This window comes from Gambusia affinis, linkage group LG01 (genome assembly GCF_019740435.1).
Source record: "Gambusia affinis linkage group LG01, SWU_Gaff_1.0, whole genome shotgun sequence".
Classification (NCBI taxonomy): Eukaryota; Metazoa; Chordata; class Actinopteri; order Cyprinodontiformes; family Poeciliidae; genus Gambusia; species Gambusia affinis.
In genome coordinates this window covers 6,141,552-6,153,842 of record NC_057868.1, presented here as the reverse complement: position 1 = coordinate 6,153,842, position 12,291 = coordinate 6,141,552, and the positions used below count along the sequence as shown (strand labels likewise).

Genomic DNA, 12,291 nt, shown 5'->3' with positions numbered 1-12,291 from the left:
TTGCTTTCCAGGTATGGATAGATTTAAAATAACAAAAAGGAAAATGCCAAACTTTCCAAGGGGGGTTCCTCCTTCTATTTATTAAATGCAGTGCTTTTCACTTTTTTCCTTTTTTTTATTTTAACTTGGTAGAACTTTAATTTCAGCATTTTTTATTATTTTTTTTTGTGTGTTTTTTTTTTTTTAAAGTAGTGTCTTGTTTCAATCAGTTGTGCCTAGGGGAAAAGATTGAGATTATTCAAAAGAGATCTGCAGAAGTCCTAATGGAGAACGTTTCTGCATCCTGGTAATATTTACCAGTTAACAACGTATCAACTGACTTTTATGGGGCACTTTATACATCCAAATATTCAAAATAAAACATGACCAGTGATGTCAGTAACGCGTTAATTTGTAACGCGTTACTGACGTCGGACCACTTTTTTCAGTAACGAGTAATCTAACGCGTTGCTATTTCAAATCGAGTAGTCAGACTACAGTTACTTATCAAAATCACTGTGCGTTACTATCTCCTTTTGTTATTTAATCGTATTTCCTCTACGCGTCTTGTCGAGTGACCGATGTCTCTATGCGACAGAAATGTAAACAATGGAGGGAGATGCGCATTTTGTTGGTGGAAAAACTGGAACTATTTTGAGTTTCTGTCGCCAAGTCCGAGTATTATAAGCGGCTTTGGGCTTCCTCTTTTTTTAAAAGTCGCTTGCAGATTTAATGAATGGCGGGTTGCGCCTTTTTTGGCTCGTTTTTGAACGTGAAGTTGCTCATTTGGGCTTGGAAATAAGCAGAGACTCATAATAAATCCCAGAATTTGTCCGTCATTAAGGTAGTTTTACTCAGTCTCTCCTTGTCCATCATTTCCGGATGATCCGTCCCGCTGTGTCTTTGTTAATGTCAAGTTAATGTATTATCTCTGAATGACATCGAGCTTCACGTTGCGCTCCAGAAAACTGCAAACATCGAGACTAATATGAACAGCGCAATAAACGTGAAAACAGCCACGAATAAACGTGTCCGTAGTTGGCAATGATTATAATGGCAATTTAACGCTATTCTAATTATTAATATTAAGATAAGTGTCACAAATCTGTGCAGCCATCTGAGCTGTGGAGCTGCAAGAGGAGCTCTGTGTGCTGTGACACCAAACGCAGGGCCGTAACGCAGAACCTGAAGGTGGGAGGTGGGGGGTTTTACAATCCTTCTTAGAGTTTTCCAGACAACAGTGGACCACACAAATTACTCAGGTTTTTTATTTTTTTGTACTGTTTTTTTCTACAATCTCCTCTTCAGTTCAACCTTATCAGTGGAGACACATTGTTCATTATAAAATAGCTTACAATTAAGTTTTGGCAAAGCTCAATGTAATTTTCACAGGAGGCGGAGTGTTGTTGTTAGCAGCTGCTGAAAGTAACTAAAAAGTTACTTTTAGTGTAACTTAGTTACTTTCCAAATCAAGTAGTCAGTAATCTAACTAAGTTACTTTTTCAAGGAGTAATCAGTAGTCCGATTAAAGTTACTTTTTCAAAGTAACTATGCCAACACTGAACATGACCTATACAAAAACCGGCAATAAAACTGAAAAATGAGAAGTCTGATCAGAACAGCCTTAAAAGAACAGAATTAAATGCTAAAAAGTTAAAACCGATGGATCTATGTGACTTGACTTCAGAGTATTAGCAGCCCTTATAAGATAAAGATTTCTCCAGAGTTAGGAAGCAAGAACAGAAAATGCTCAAGTCTCCGTGAGGAAATCAAAGCAGCTTCACATTTCTCGCCACAGCAACGTGCGATTAGCTTCTTCACCAGTGAGCTTCGGAGATTTTTTTTTTTTAGTTCCTATTTTCTTGTAGCTTGTTCCTGATTCTTTAAACTAACAGTATTTTGTTTTCCAGCCACATAGTGCCATTTTATAGCGCAACCAAGTTACTATGTAACCTTCAGTTGTGATAGAAATGCTGTCCATATTAAATGTGACTGTTCTTTAATTCCTTGAAATGGGGACTGTCTCTTTAAGAAACTCTTGCGTTTCCATCTCAACTGAATTTATCACAGCTGGACGCCAAACATCTTAAGGAGGATCAGTGGAAACAGCTGAGATTTAAGATGGACAACAACTGTGAATATTTACGTATGTATTTATGTAAATATATATTACGTTTAATTTATGAAATTAAACATGTTTTAATAAATTAAGTGCGTTTAAAAATTGAATGTTCAAGAAATTTATACATTTTTACAATAAATCTATAAAAAAACGGTTTTCTACATTGTCATGAAGGTGTATTTCTGTGTAGAATCTTGGGGAAATTGGAATAAGGCACCAACAATTTGGAATAAGGCTTTAACATAAAACGTGGAAAAAGTGAAGAATGTTTTCTGATTATTTCCTGTCAGACCTTTTGTTTTGCAGCGCATCATAAATTGTAAAGGACGCTAAATGTATTTTCCAACATTCAACAGAGAAACAGACACATATTTAAAATGCATTTTATTTTCCTTTCCATGAAACAAAAGCAGACAAAGAAAGTAGAAGGAGGGCAAAAGGGGGGGAAGTGGGGAAACCAGTATATAAAGAGATGCAACCTCTGGCGTCCTGAAAAAAATATGTACATTTCGGAAAGAATATCCATACAAAACATGCCACATACAATAAAAATGATCATTATATTTATTCGTATTCCCTAAAAGTATCTCTGCTGTACAGATGCAATATCTTTTTTTTTTTTCTCTTATTTTAAAAAGGCAAGGTTTTTTTTAGAAAAAAAAAACCTTCGATTTGAGCAAACTTTATTAAATTAAAAGATCTGCAGAGAACTTAAATTAAATTCAGAGAAGTTAAAAATTAATTCGGCTAAAATCCAGTGAGCGCGTGTCGTCTCATCATGGTCTTCCCTTGAAATAGAAACATACCAAAAAATATATTTATATATATATATTTATATCCATATATATATGTATCACTGTTTGAGATACTTGATCAATATCTACCACTTTAGAGAAGGTCTCTGTTATACAATGAGAGTGCAATTCATTACCAGGTTAAGTATGGGGTTAACTTTTGAGTATTACAATAAACATACATGAGGCCAAGGAACCATTTCACAAGGTTTACCAACACATTCACTTCTATAGGGAAGATATTCAAAAAAGCAAACCACAAACAAGATTCTAGGGGGTTCAAGATTTTTCCATTCAAGACTATATAGATCCAATTCTGACTGTTTACTGGAAAGGTTTTGGTAGCCAACAAGCAGTAGCATAAATAAACACAAACCAAAGGAAAACCCAACAAAAAACAATACATAAATACAAATGCTATGCACCATTGTACTGCTTTATGAAACAAACAAACAAAAAAAGATTTTTCTTTAGCACAACTCAGTAATCACCTCGGCTTCGTTTTCCCTCCGTCTCTACAAACTCGTCTCTGGGAGCTCATAGCAAAACAAACAGACAAAAAAAAAAAAAAATCAAAACCCAAAACAAAAATAACCACTAATAGAAAAACAGGTAAATGCAGAAAACAAAACAAAACAAAAACACTCTGGTTCATATACATAAAGATATTAAGTTTGCAAATTTTACATATATTTATATTTATGTACAGCTTCGTTAAAATGATATCCAGTGGTTGATTTTTTTTTTTCTCTCGTTTTGTTTTATTATTTTCAGCACTTTCGCCTTTAATGATTACAAAAGGGGGGCTGGGGGGGGGTCGGATAAAGAGCCGCTCTCCTCCCTCCACCCTCTAATGCATATACGATATATACAGTTTGTACAACTTTTGCATTTTTAAAATCATGTGAGGTCTTAGGTTGGGGGAGGAAAGAGGGATCAAAGTCATATAGGAAGGCGGAGTTTTAGTAAAGCTCCCTTTAAAGACTTTTTTTTTTCCTTTATTTATTTATTTTACACAGAAATGAAAAACAAATGCCCATTTTTTATTTTTTTATTATTCCAATAAGTCTTTCCCTGCCATCAGTTCAGCCTCGATAAGACAGTACCAGCACTGGGAGGAAGATAAACGTATGCAGACTATTGAGAGAGGAGAAGTGTGTGTGTGTGTGTGTGTGAAGGGGAGAGGAGGCAGAGAAACACTGCAGGCTGGACTCGGGCAGAGGAAGACTTACTTACAGTAAAGTTTTAAAAAACAGTCCTTTAAATAACACAGAGAGGAAGAGACATGATTCGTCGGTCGGTTGGTTGGTTGGTTGAGGTGCGAGAAGCGATCGTGTCGTCTTGAGGGAATTAAAAAGAAAAAAGAAAAAAAAAAAGAAAGAAAAAGCACTGAATGGGACAGTAGTCATGCATCCACTGGCTCTGCTAAAAGCGACTGGAAGGTGGCGGGTTTTACTTGGTTTAATATGGATCCACTACGCAAAGTTCATTCACACCATTTTAGCGAGCGAAGAGGTGGATTTATTGTGCTTTCACAAAGCTAATATGAATTTTGAGATGCATTTCCAAAAAAACCCAAAAACAAAACAAACAAAAAAAAAACGGGAAATTAATATTCCCCATATGGGCTGGTGGCATTTATGACGCCCTGTTACGCTTCCAATTTAGATTTTTCTAACGAAATATCTTATCAAAACTGATATATTCCTCTGTATAAATAATCCATGTTTAATAATAACAACGTTGGCTCCTTATTATTGTAAATCAACATCAGCATAGAGTAGACAGAGCAAATCTGCTGCTTTTAGATTCCCTGCTTGTCCGAGAAGAGGGCTACGCCCGTTTAAAAACACACCCCCGCCCCGCCCCCACAGCAAATCCACAGTAGCAGTTAACAGTATTTTTTTGTCTTTTTTTTTTTTTTTTTTTTTTTTTTAATACAAAGCAGTCCTTTCCCGCCAAATCAGTGAGGTAGACTGTGTCAAACCAACCCCGACCTTGGGCCGCCTGGAGCCGCAGATGAACAGCATCTGAATTTTCATTCCTGTCGATTCCGTGTACAGTTCTTACGTCAAGATTGTCTAGCGAGCCGATGTCCGTGTTGTCGACGGGGACTTTTTTTTAAGGGGGGGGGAAAGTGCCGTTTCCTGGGAGGTCGAGGGGCAGGGGGGGCGGGGGCAGGAGATAGGTCCGACTACAAAGGTGAAAATGCTTTCCGTAGGCTCACTCTCGGCATCTGAACATGGCTTCTTGTCGAAAGCGCCGACGCGCTCCGGTCTGCCGGTGCTGAGAGAGCGCGGAGGGTCAGGATCATTTGGTGGAGTTGAGGATTGTTTTCCAGCCACTGCGAGCTTATAGACAGTAGATTAGGGTGGAGGTGGAGGGTGGAGGAGTGGGGTCACCATCAAAGCATCAGAGTTAGACCCCTCACCCCTTCCCTCAAACTGTTATCTGTAAAGTGATTGGTTGTTTTTTTTTTTGTTTTTTTTAATGATTAATGCTCTTCAGACCTTTGGCTACAAGATGTCAACACTTTAGTCTTTTATTAGCAGAGGACTGCCTTCCTCCGTGTCTTTTCAGAACAGCTTATGCACTGGCGATGTAGGATTCAAAGGCTTTGGCGCAGGAGTGTTGTGGTAGCAGCGAGGGCCACTCTCCCCATTTCGCTTCCTCCTCCTGGCTAGTTCATCCACTTTCGGCAATTCCAGGCCCCGCAGTGACAGGGGATCTTGTGCTGATCGTCTTCGAAGTCGAACTGGTAGTCGTACGTCAGCTGAAACAGGGGAAAACGAGAACGAGAAAGTGAAAACGCTGCCGTTTCTTACACGACGAGCCGCGGGAACGGCGACAAAGCGCAACTCCGCTCACCTCTTCTCCTTTGGGGATCCTGCGGCTGGAAATGATGATGATCTTGTCTTCTTTGTCGAAGGTCACGACCTCAGCAACGCAGTTGGGGGCGCAGGAATGGTTCACGTAGCTAGGGGGCCGGGAAAAAAAAAAGATAGAAATTGGTAAAGATTTTGACGGGGGTTGTTTTTTTGTTTTTTTTTTTAGAATTTTTACTCTATCGATACTCACCGCGCCGGACCGCCAGTCAGGGTGGCATCGATCACCTGCTCGTTGTTGATGCGGAACATGTAGATCCCTCGGTTCTACGAAGAAAACGAAGCTTTACAGTTCCAGCAGGACAATAATCTACTACACTCCCTCAACATAAAGCTCTTTGTAGAAGTAAAATAATATAATTGACGGCAAAAAAGGAGTGACATTAATACAAACACAATCCATATGCACCAATAACTCAGCTAATAACCACTTTATTGGCCTTGAAAAGCGAGAGATTGATTGGAAACCTAAAAATCCTGACTGTTCCCGACCAGTGAACGCAGCATACGCGAGTAGCAGTGATGTGATAAACAGACTAAGTATCTATAGAAGGAAAAATAAAGTGTCGACTGTGGATTCATGCTGCTACACAGTTGGCCTTCAGCTAAATGTCTGTATATTTTTGGGGGTATGAAAAGGAACAATCAAGTAGAAAATGTCCCCAGGGTATTTTAGGTCCGGGGCCCGGGGAGCATTCATATTCTCTTGGTTCATTTATGCCCTAGAACCACTGGTTCTAAATGTGATCAGCATTATATTGTGTTTTTACATCCACTAACTGATGACTTCATTTGGATTTAACAGAAGTGCAAATAATTGATATTTATTTATATGAAAGTCTTGTGTAATTCAGACCTAAGTCAAGTAAGGATATTCTTTTTTTTTTTTTTTTTTACATTTATTAATACTAACTCCTCTAATCCCTTTATACAACGTGTGAAGGACGGTTTAAAATGTCATTTAGAGTGATAAAACACTATTTAACACAAAATTTTCTCTCACACACACACAGTGTGACGTCACCTCTTGCCCATAACACCTTAATATGAGCAGTTAAAGACTGCTTACAGTGGGAAACAAATGTTTTAAGAAACTGGACGGACCAAGCAAATTAATATTTGCTTGGTCCGTCTTCTAAACAAAAGCCATTCCACGACCTTCAATCCCATGAAGCCTTGGGCTACCTGTGACTCGTAGATCTTCTCGCGACGATTGGCCACCTCGTTGCGTATCACCGTGCCGATGTACTCGATGACCATGGTGTGCTTCTCCAGGTCTTTGGCAGCGTACAGCCCCAGGCCCTGAATGCGAGACCGCGCCAGGTAGACGTTGTTCTTCCACTCAGTCTTCAGACGCCGATACTGGGAGGACTTGGAGTGGACGAACTGCTTGCTGTACGGAGTGTTGAGCTCCCCGGTGAAGGTGCTCTGGTAGGCCTTGGAGACGCTGGTGCTGTTTAGAGTATGAGGCCTGTGGACGGAGAGAGAAAACGACCAGCGATTTATTTGTGGTTTAAGTCGTGCGTGATCCTGGATTCACACAGAAGAGGTGTTTTAGGACTGACTTTAACATGACTGAAAGAAAACTAATGACGATGGGAAAAAGGAACTTGCATCTTCCTCTTATGATTTTAGAGTACCTTATTTTATTTATTTTTTTTACCTTTTGCACTGCGTGGCAACCTTTGGCTCAGAGCGAGCGCTGCCTGTGGGGTTTATCATGAGTGGGAGCTCCATCAGAGGGTGTCGGCCGTATCGGAACTGGTAGTTCTGGCAGCTCTCAACTCCGGGCAGCTGAAGCGTTAAGAAAGCAGCTTTCAGTCACGTCGGATCTGACAAAACAGTTCTCTAAAACGTGGCGGCTGTGGTGTTGGGATTTTGTCTGGCGCTGTCTGTCAGCCTCAGATCAACAATGAGTCACCGTCGGACCAAAATGCGGGGGGAGGGGAGGGGGGAACAGATTCTTACCGACTCGGTGATTCGCATGACAGCGTGGACGGTGAGTCCGTACATTTCCTCTCCCTTCACATGTTCAGTGAACAGCTTCAACATGGATGAATCATCTCGGAGTTTAGCCACCTGCTGAACGATGCGGTCCCAGATTCCTGCAGAACGAGGGGAGGGGGTGGGGGGGGGACGATTTTACTTGCATGACAGCAAAGTACCTCAAGCTTAACTTCAATAAATTACATATTCAGAGCCTTGCTGAAGAATTCACTTCTTCACATTTTGCCACATTATAACAGAAACCATCAGCATTGTAAAGTAGGAGAGTGATTCATGTTTTTAAAACCGTGAGAAATGTGGAGTACGTGTAGCCAAAAAAAAAAATTTTTTAAATCAGCAATAACTGATTTGCTGTACAGGGTTCTTGGTAAAACCAAATGAAAAGAAAGAAAAGAAAAGAAACATTCTCCTTTCTTCTTCCATGACAAAAAATTAAAAAAACGTGAGTGATGTGAATACTTTAGCAACGCTCTGAATGAGTCCGTGGTTGTTACCCTCAGCGGTAGTGTCGCGGTAGTGCAGGTCCTCCATGCCGTGCTCCAGGACGCGCACCTCAAACAGCGGGCGGCCGTCGTCCTCGCCGATGCGACAGCGGTAGCGGCAGCGCTTGTTGGGCACGCGAGTGCTCCAGTAGATGCGTGTGGCCTCATAGCCGACGGGGAAGATGGCGGTAGGCGAGTGGAAGTTAGCCATTTGGGAGGGTAGCAGCTGGCCGATGGCGTGAAAGATGAGCCCACCGACGCGAAACAGGTGGATGCGGTCGCTGCGCTGCAGGATGCTGGCGATCTGCTTCACCTCGTCCCGCTCGATGTAGACGCGGCGCAGGACGGCAAAGGTGCTGAGCTCGTCGTCGCTGGGGCCCTTCAGCTTGTGCTGGGTGCACAGCATGGTCTTGTCCTTGAAGAACATGCAGCGCGCCCGGATGGCGCATGCGAAGTGGTAGACGTTTGGGCAGCGCAGCCTGTTGCAGCTGTTGGTGGCGCCGGTTTTCTGGCAGTAGGCGCAGAGCGTCCGCAGCCCCCGGCGCAGGGCGACCTCCACGTTGATCAGAGCGCCGCCCTGCGTCTCGTACACCTCGGTGGACCACAGCGCGCAGTTGAGGTGCACCCACAGGTCCACGTCTATGTTGAGCAGCCGCGCCGGCCCGTCCGTGGCGCCGTCGCCTTCCTCGTGGCAGAAGCAGCATTTGCGTTTGTCCCGGGGCAGCTTTTCCGGTCGGAGGGTGATGCGTAGGCGGTCCATCAACTCCGACACTTCCCGGCTGGTCTCTTTCTTGGAGCCACCCTTCCGTATGGTGATGACAATTTGAAGGCGCTTCCAGCGAATGCCCCTCCATTTTTTCAATTTGGGGTGCGCCACTTCCTCGTCGGGGGACAGAGGCCTGCGCTGCTTCACGGCTTTAGGAGACGAGTCCATGGCGATGGGGGAGTCTTTAGGAGAGTGGGCCGGCTTAGTAATGCAGTCCTCCTCCTCTTCCTCCTTCACAACGGGACTTCTGCCATCCTCATGTGGTGCGGTGGGATCAGACTGTTCCGAAGACGGTACAGCGTTCAACACCGAAGCAGGAACTTCGGATTCTGACACATTCGCTGGCTGAGGAGGAGCGCTGACGGCAGGACCTGCGTCCTGTTCAGACTTGGTCTTAGTTTGGACACAGACTGGGCTGGTGGACGGAGGAGTCGGAGACGCAGACGCAGACTTTTTGGGCGATTCGGCTTCTTCGCCGGCGACTGGTAGAGCTGGAGGAGGCTCAGGAAGAGAAGGTGAAGGAGGTGGAGATTCCTCCAGCGGTATAACGGGAAGATGGCGGACGTCCAGATCGCTGACCTTGGTCGTGTAACAGTGCTGTGCCGGTTTGTCGTCCGTCTCCTGGAACTCCTGCAAGAAGGATGCACAGGTGAAATCTGCAGCTTTTTGGGAACAAGGTCCTACGAAAAAGTTAAAGGAGAACAACGATGCCAAACCTGCTTAATAAGTGCCAAAATGTCTACTTGTTTCTTCAGCGTGCAGCCTGGGAGAGAAACATCGAACTGCCTCAGCCACTCATCCTGACTGAGGGAAGTGCTATCCTTTGTGCACAATGCCCCTAGAAAACAAAACAGTGTCGACATTAGCAGAGCTAATCTATCAGCCGATTAACCAAATGTGGCACGCCTGAAAACAATCTCACAGTTGTTGCACCGTTCTATTAAAACATTCTGTCAAAATCTAAATCGTAAATCTGATCAGTCAAGAAGTTAATAAAAAATTATATAAACCTGTGGATTCGTCGTTCAGGTGTACCAAACAAATACAGTGGTATTGCAGGCAATCAAACTAGAATGAGTTAATATGAATTTCTGTGTGACTGAAGTGGTTTAATTAAAATATGAACTGGACCTCTTTGTTTTAACATAAAAGCAAAGAAAATCTACCAAACCGATTCCAAAACGAGGCTGATTTGTGATCAATGTTTACCGTTTCAACACTGGACATCAGCAAGAGCAAAGTGTGCTTAAATCTGTGGCTGCACAGCAGCATCTTTCTCTTTTATTCTCTCTAAGAATCTTAGATACTAAGAGCCATTTCAGACAATGGCATAATAGACAAGGAAAGATTATCCATCTGGCCCGATAAATTACTGGCAAGGACAGTTTGAATGTGTGGCGAAGGGAATATAACAGTCACCATTTATTGAATCCTGTCAGTACTGTGCAGCTATATTTAATTCTAGAATTTAATCTGAAAGCGACTCATCCAGGAATATGATCTGGAAATTTAAAAAAAACAACAACTAAACAACATTTTCTCCTGAGAGACATAAAACGCTCACCTGAGTGACCAGGTCCTTTCTCTGTCCCTTCCACTCCAGGCAGCTCAGGGATTTGCGGAGGATACGTGACTTCGTAAGTACCTGGCATTTTAATGCTGAGCAGCTGAGCCATCGCCATCATTACATGATTAAGTTTCTGAAGGCAGAAATTGTCAGTGTTAAGTTTTAGCTAAATTTGAACTTAACTTAAAAAAAAAATCCAGGAAAAATAAATTGGCTGAGAACTATTACCTTGGCTGCAGCGGATGACATCGTCAAGGTAACAGACACCTCATTACTTTTGGTCTTGTCCCAGTGGCTGGCCATGGAAACGGTCTTGCCATCAGGTGCTTCAAATGGTTTGTTTTCTGGGAATGCTGCAAAATAAGTAAAAAGTTTCTTTACTGCAGTCCTGCAAAGCCTCTACACAATTTGTTTTGGTAATCTTTACGTGTGATGTCACAATGAAGACGCCGCCTGATACCTGGAATGGCGGTGCGAGGTATGAGGGGTATGATGGGAGATATTGCTCTTTCTGTCTCCTCCTCTTTAGGCTCCAGCAGGTGAGGGAAACGTGGATTTACGTCTCCTAAGTTACTCTCTGGCGACGACGCGGGAATGATGGTTTCCGGAGTGTCCTCATCATCGCTTTCCATCCTACCGGGACGACACACTCCACTTCATCAGCTCTTTCCAAAACGACACCACTTCAACCTGATGGAGAACTAGGAGCAATATGAACGGCTGTACCTGATGTCCTCGTTCTGGTTGTGCGGCGGCGTGGGGAGGGCCGCCAGGATGTCTACGCTTTTCACCTCCTCTGCCGCAGGATCTGAAGACGACGGCATAGAAATGAGGCGCGTGTAGAATCCAGCATGAACTTCCCTAAAACATGGACAGTAATTACCCGTTGGCTTTACTGCTGCGTCAGCGTCCTTCTGGCTCTCGGTGAGCTCCTCGCCAGCAGTCACCCCGTTCAGCAGCTTGTGCTGCACCGATGGAGGCGGAGTCGGTGGCAGGGAGGAGGGCGGAGTTGGAGGGTTGCTGAGGTTACTCTGCAGGTACAAACAATTATGTTTAAGGGCTTTCTTCTTGATGGCAACAAAGTGCGAGTTTAGTGCAGCCTTGTAATACCTTGGTGAGTAACTGAGAGTAGTAGTCTGGGATGTTGTCCAGAACTGCGTTTCCAAACGATCCCTTCAGTTGGTCCTTTCCGCCGGCTGGACTACTGCCGAAAGGAGCAAAGAGATCCAAGCTGGCGCTAATCGAGGGCTCCATCAACGGCAGCAGAGACAGACCCTGGTGGGAAAACGTTCATTACATTTCCACATGTTAGGAGTCCGTCACTTAGGAGACGCAGTTTTCAAGCCGGGGTTTACCTGTTTGAGTTGTTTTATTAGGGTTTCAGCGCTTTTCCCAACATCCTCCTTCTTGTTCTTCTTCCGTGAGTTCGGCCCTCCGCCTCCAGGCGGCTTGTTGATGCGCTTTGGCTTCTGTACTGGAGCCCTTTTAGTTAGAGACTGCAGATCCTGGGAAGTTTGAAAAGACATGAGATTTATTTCGCTCTGACCGAGGAAGTGGAAACGGTTTATTCGTTAAAACGTGCATCTGCAATTTCACTGCGGTCTATTTATGTGGACTGAGTAAATCCGTAGGGGCAAAAAAAGCTATAAATAGCTACATGTGGATGCCCCATTATCTCTGTCCGTGCAA

The 12,291-nt window shown here is 43.4% G+C and overlaps 1 protein-coding gene across 7 annotated transcripts in view; it reads right to left on the bottom strand.

Moving 5' to 3' along the window:
* Positions 1–2,468: 2,468 nt before the first annotated feature.
* The window catches only part of kmt2d (lysine (K)-specific methyltransferase 2D), a 39,400-nt gene continuing 29,577 nt past the window's right edge, over positions 2,469–12,291 (bottom strand). For all 7 annotated transcript variants that reach the window (XM_044112333.1, XM_044112378.1, XM_044112386.1 and 4 more), the window contains exons 41-55: positions 11,958–12,107; positions 11,713–11,877; positions 11,486–11,633; positions 11,329–11,410; positions 11,063–11,235; positions 10,831–10,955; positions 10,600–10,735; positions 9,752–9,873; positions 8,282–9,665; positions 7,749–7,885; positions 7,444–7,574; positions 6,966–7,251; positions 5,974–6,047; positions 5,764–5,872; positions 2,469–5,668 (exon numbers count right to left, since the gene is read on the bottom strand). In XM_044112333.1, the coding sequence (XP_043968268.1) occupies positions 5,576–5,668; positions 5,764–5,872; positions 5,974–6,047; positions 6,966–7,251; positions 7,444–7,574; positions 7,749–7,885; positions 8,282–9,665; positions 9,752–9,873; positions 10,600–10,735; positions 10,831–10,955; positions 11,063–11,235; positions 11,329–11,410; positions 11,486–11,633; positions 11,713–11,877; positions 11,958–12,107 (3,315 nt within the window). In that variant the 3' untranslated portion in view covers positions 2,469–5,575. The remainder of the gene's footprint in view (positions 5,669–5,763; positions 5,873–5,973; positions 6,048–6,965; positions 7,252–7,443; positions 7,575–7,748; positions 7,886–8,281; positions 9,666–9,751; positions 9,874–10,599; positions 10,736–10,830; positions 10,956–11,062; positions 11,236–11,328; positions 11,411–11,485; positions 11,634–11,712; positions 11,878–11,957; positions 12,108–12,291) is intronic.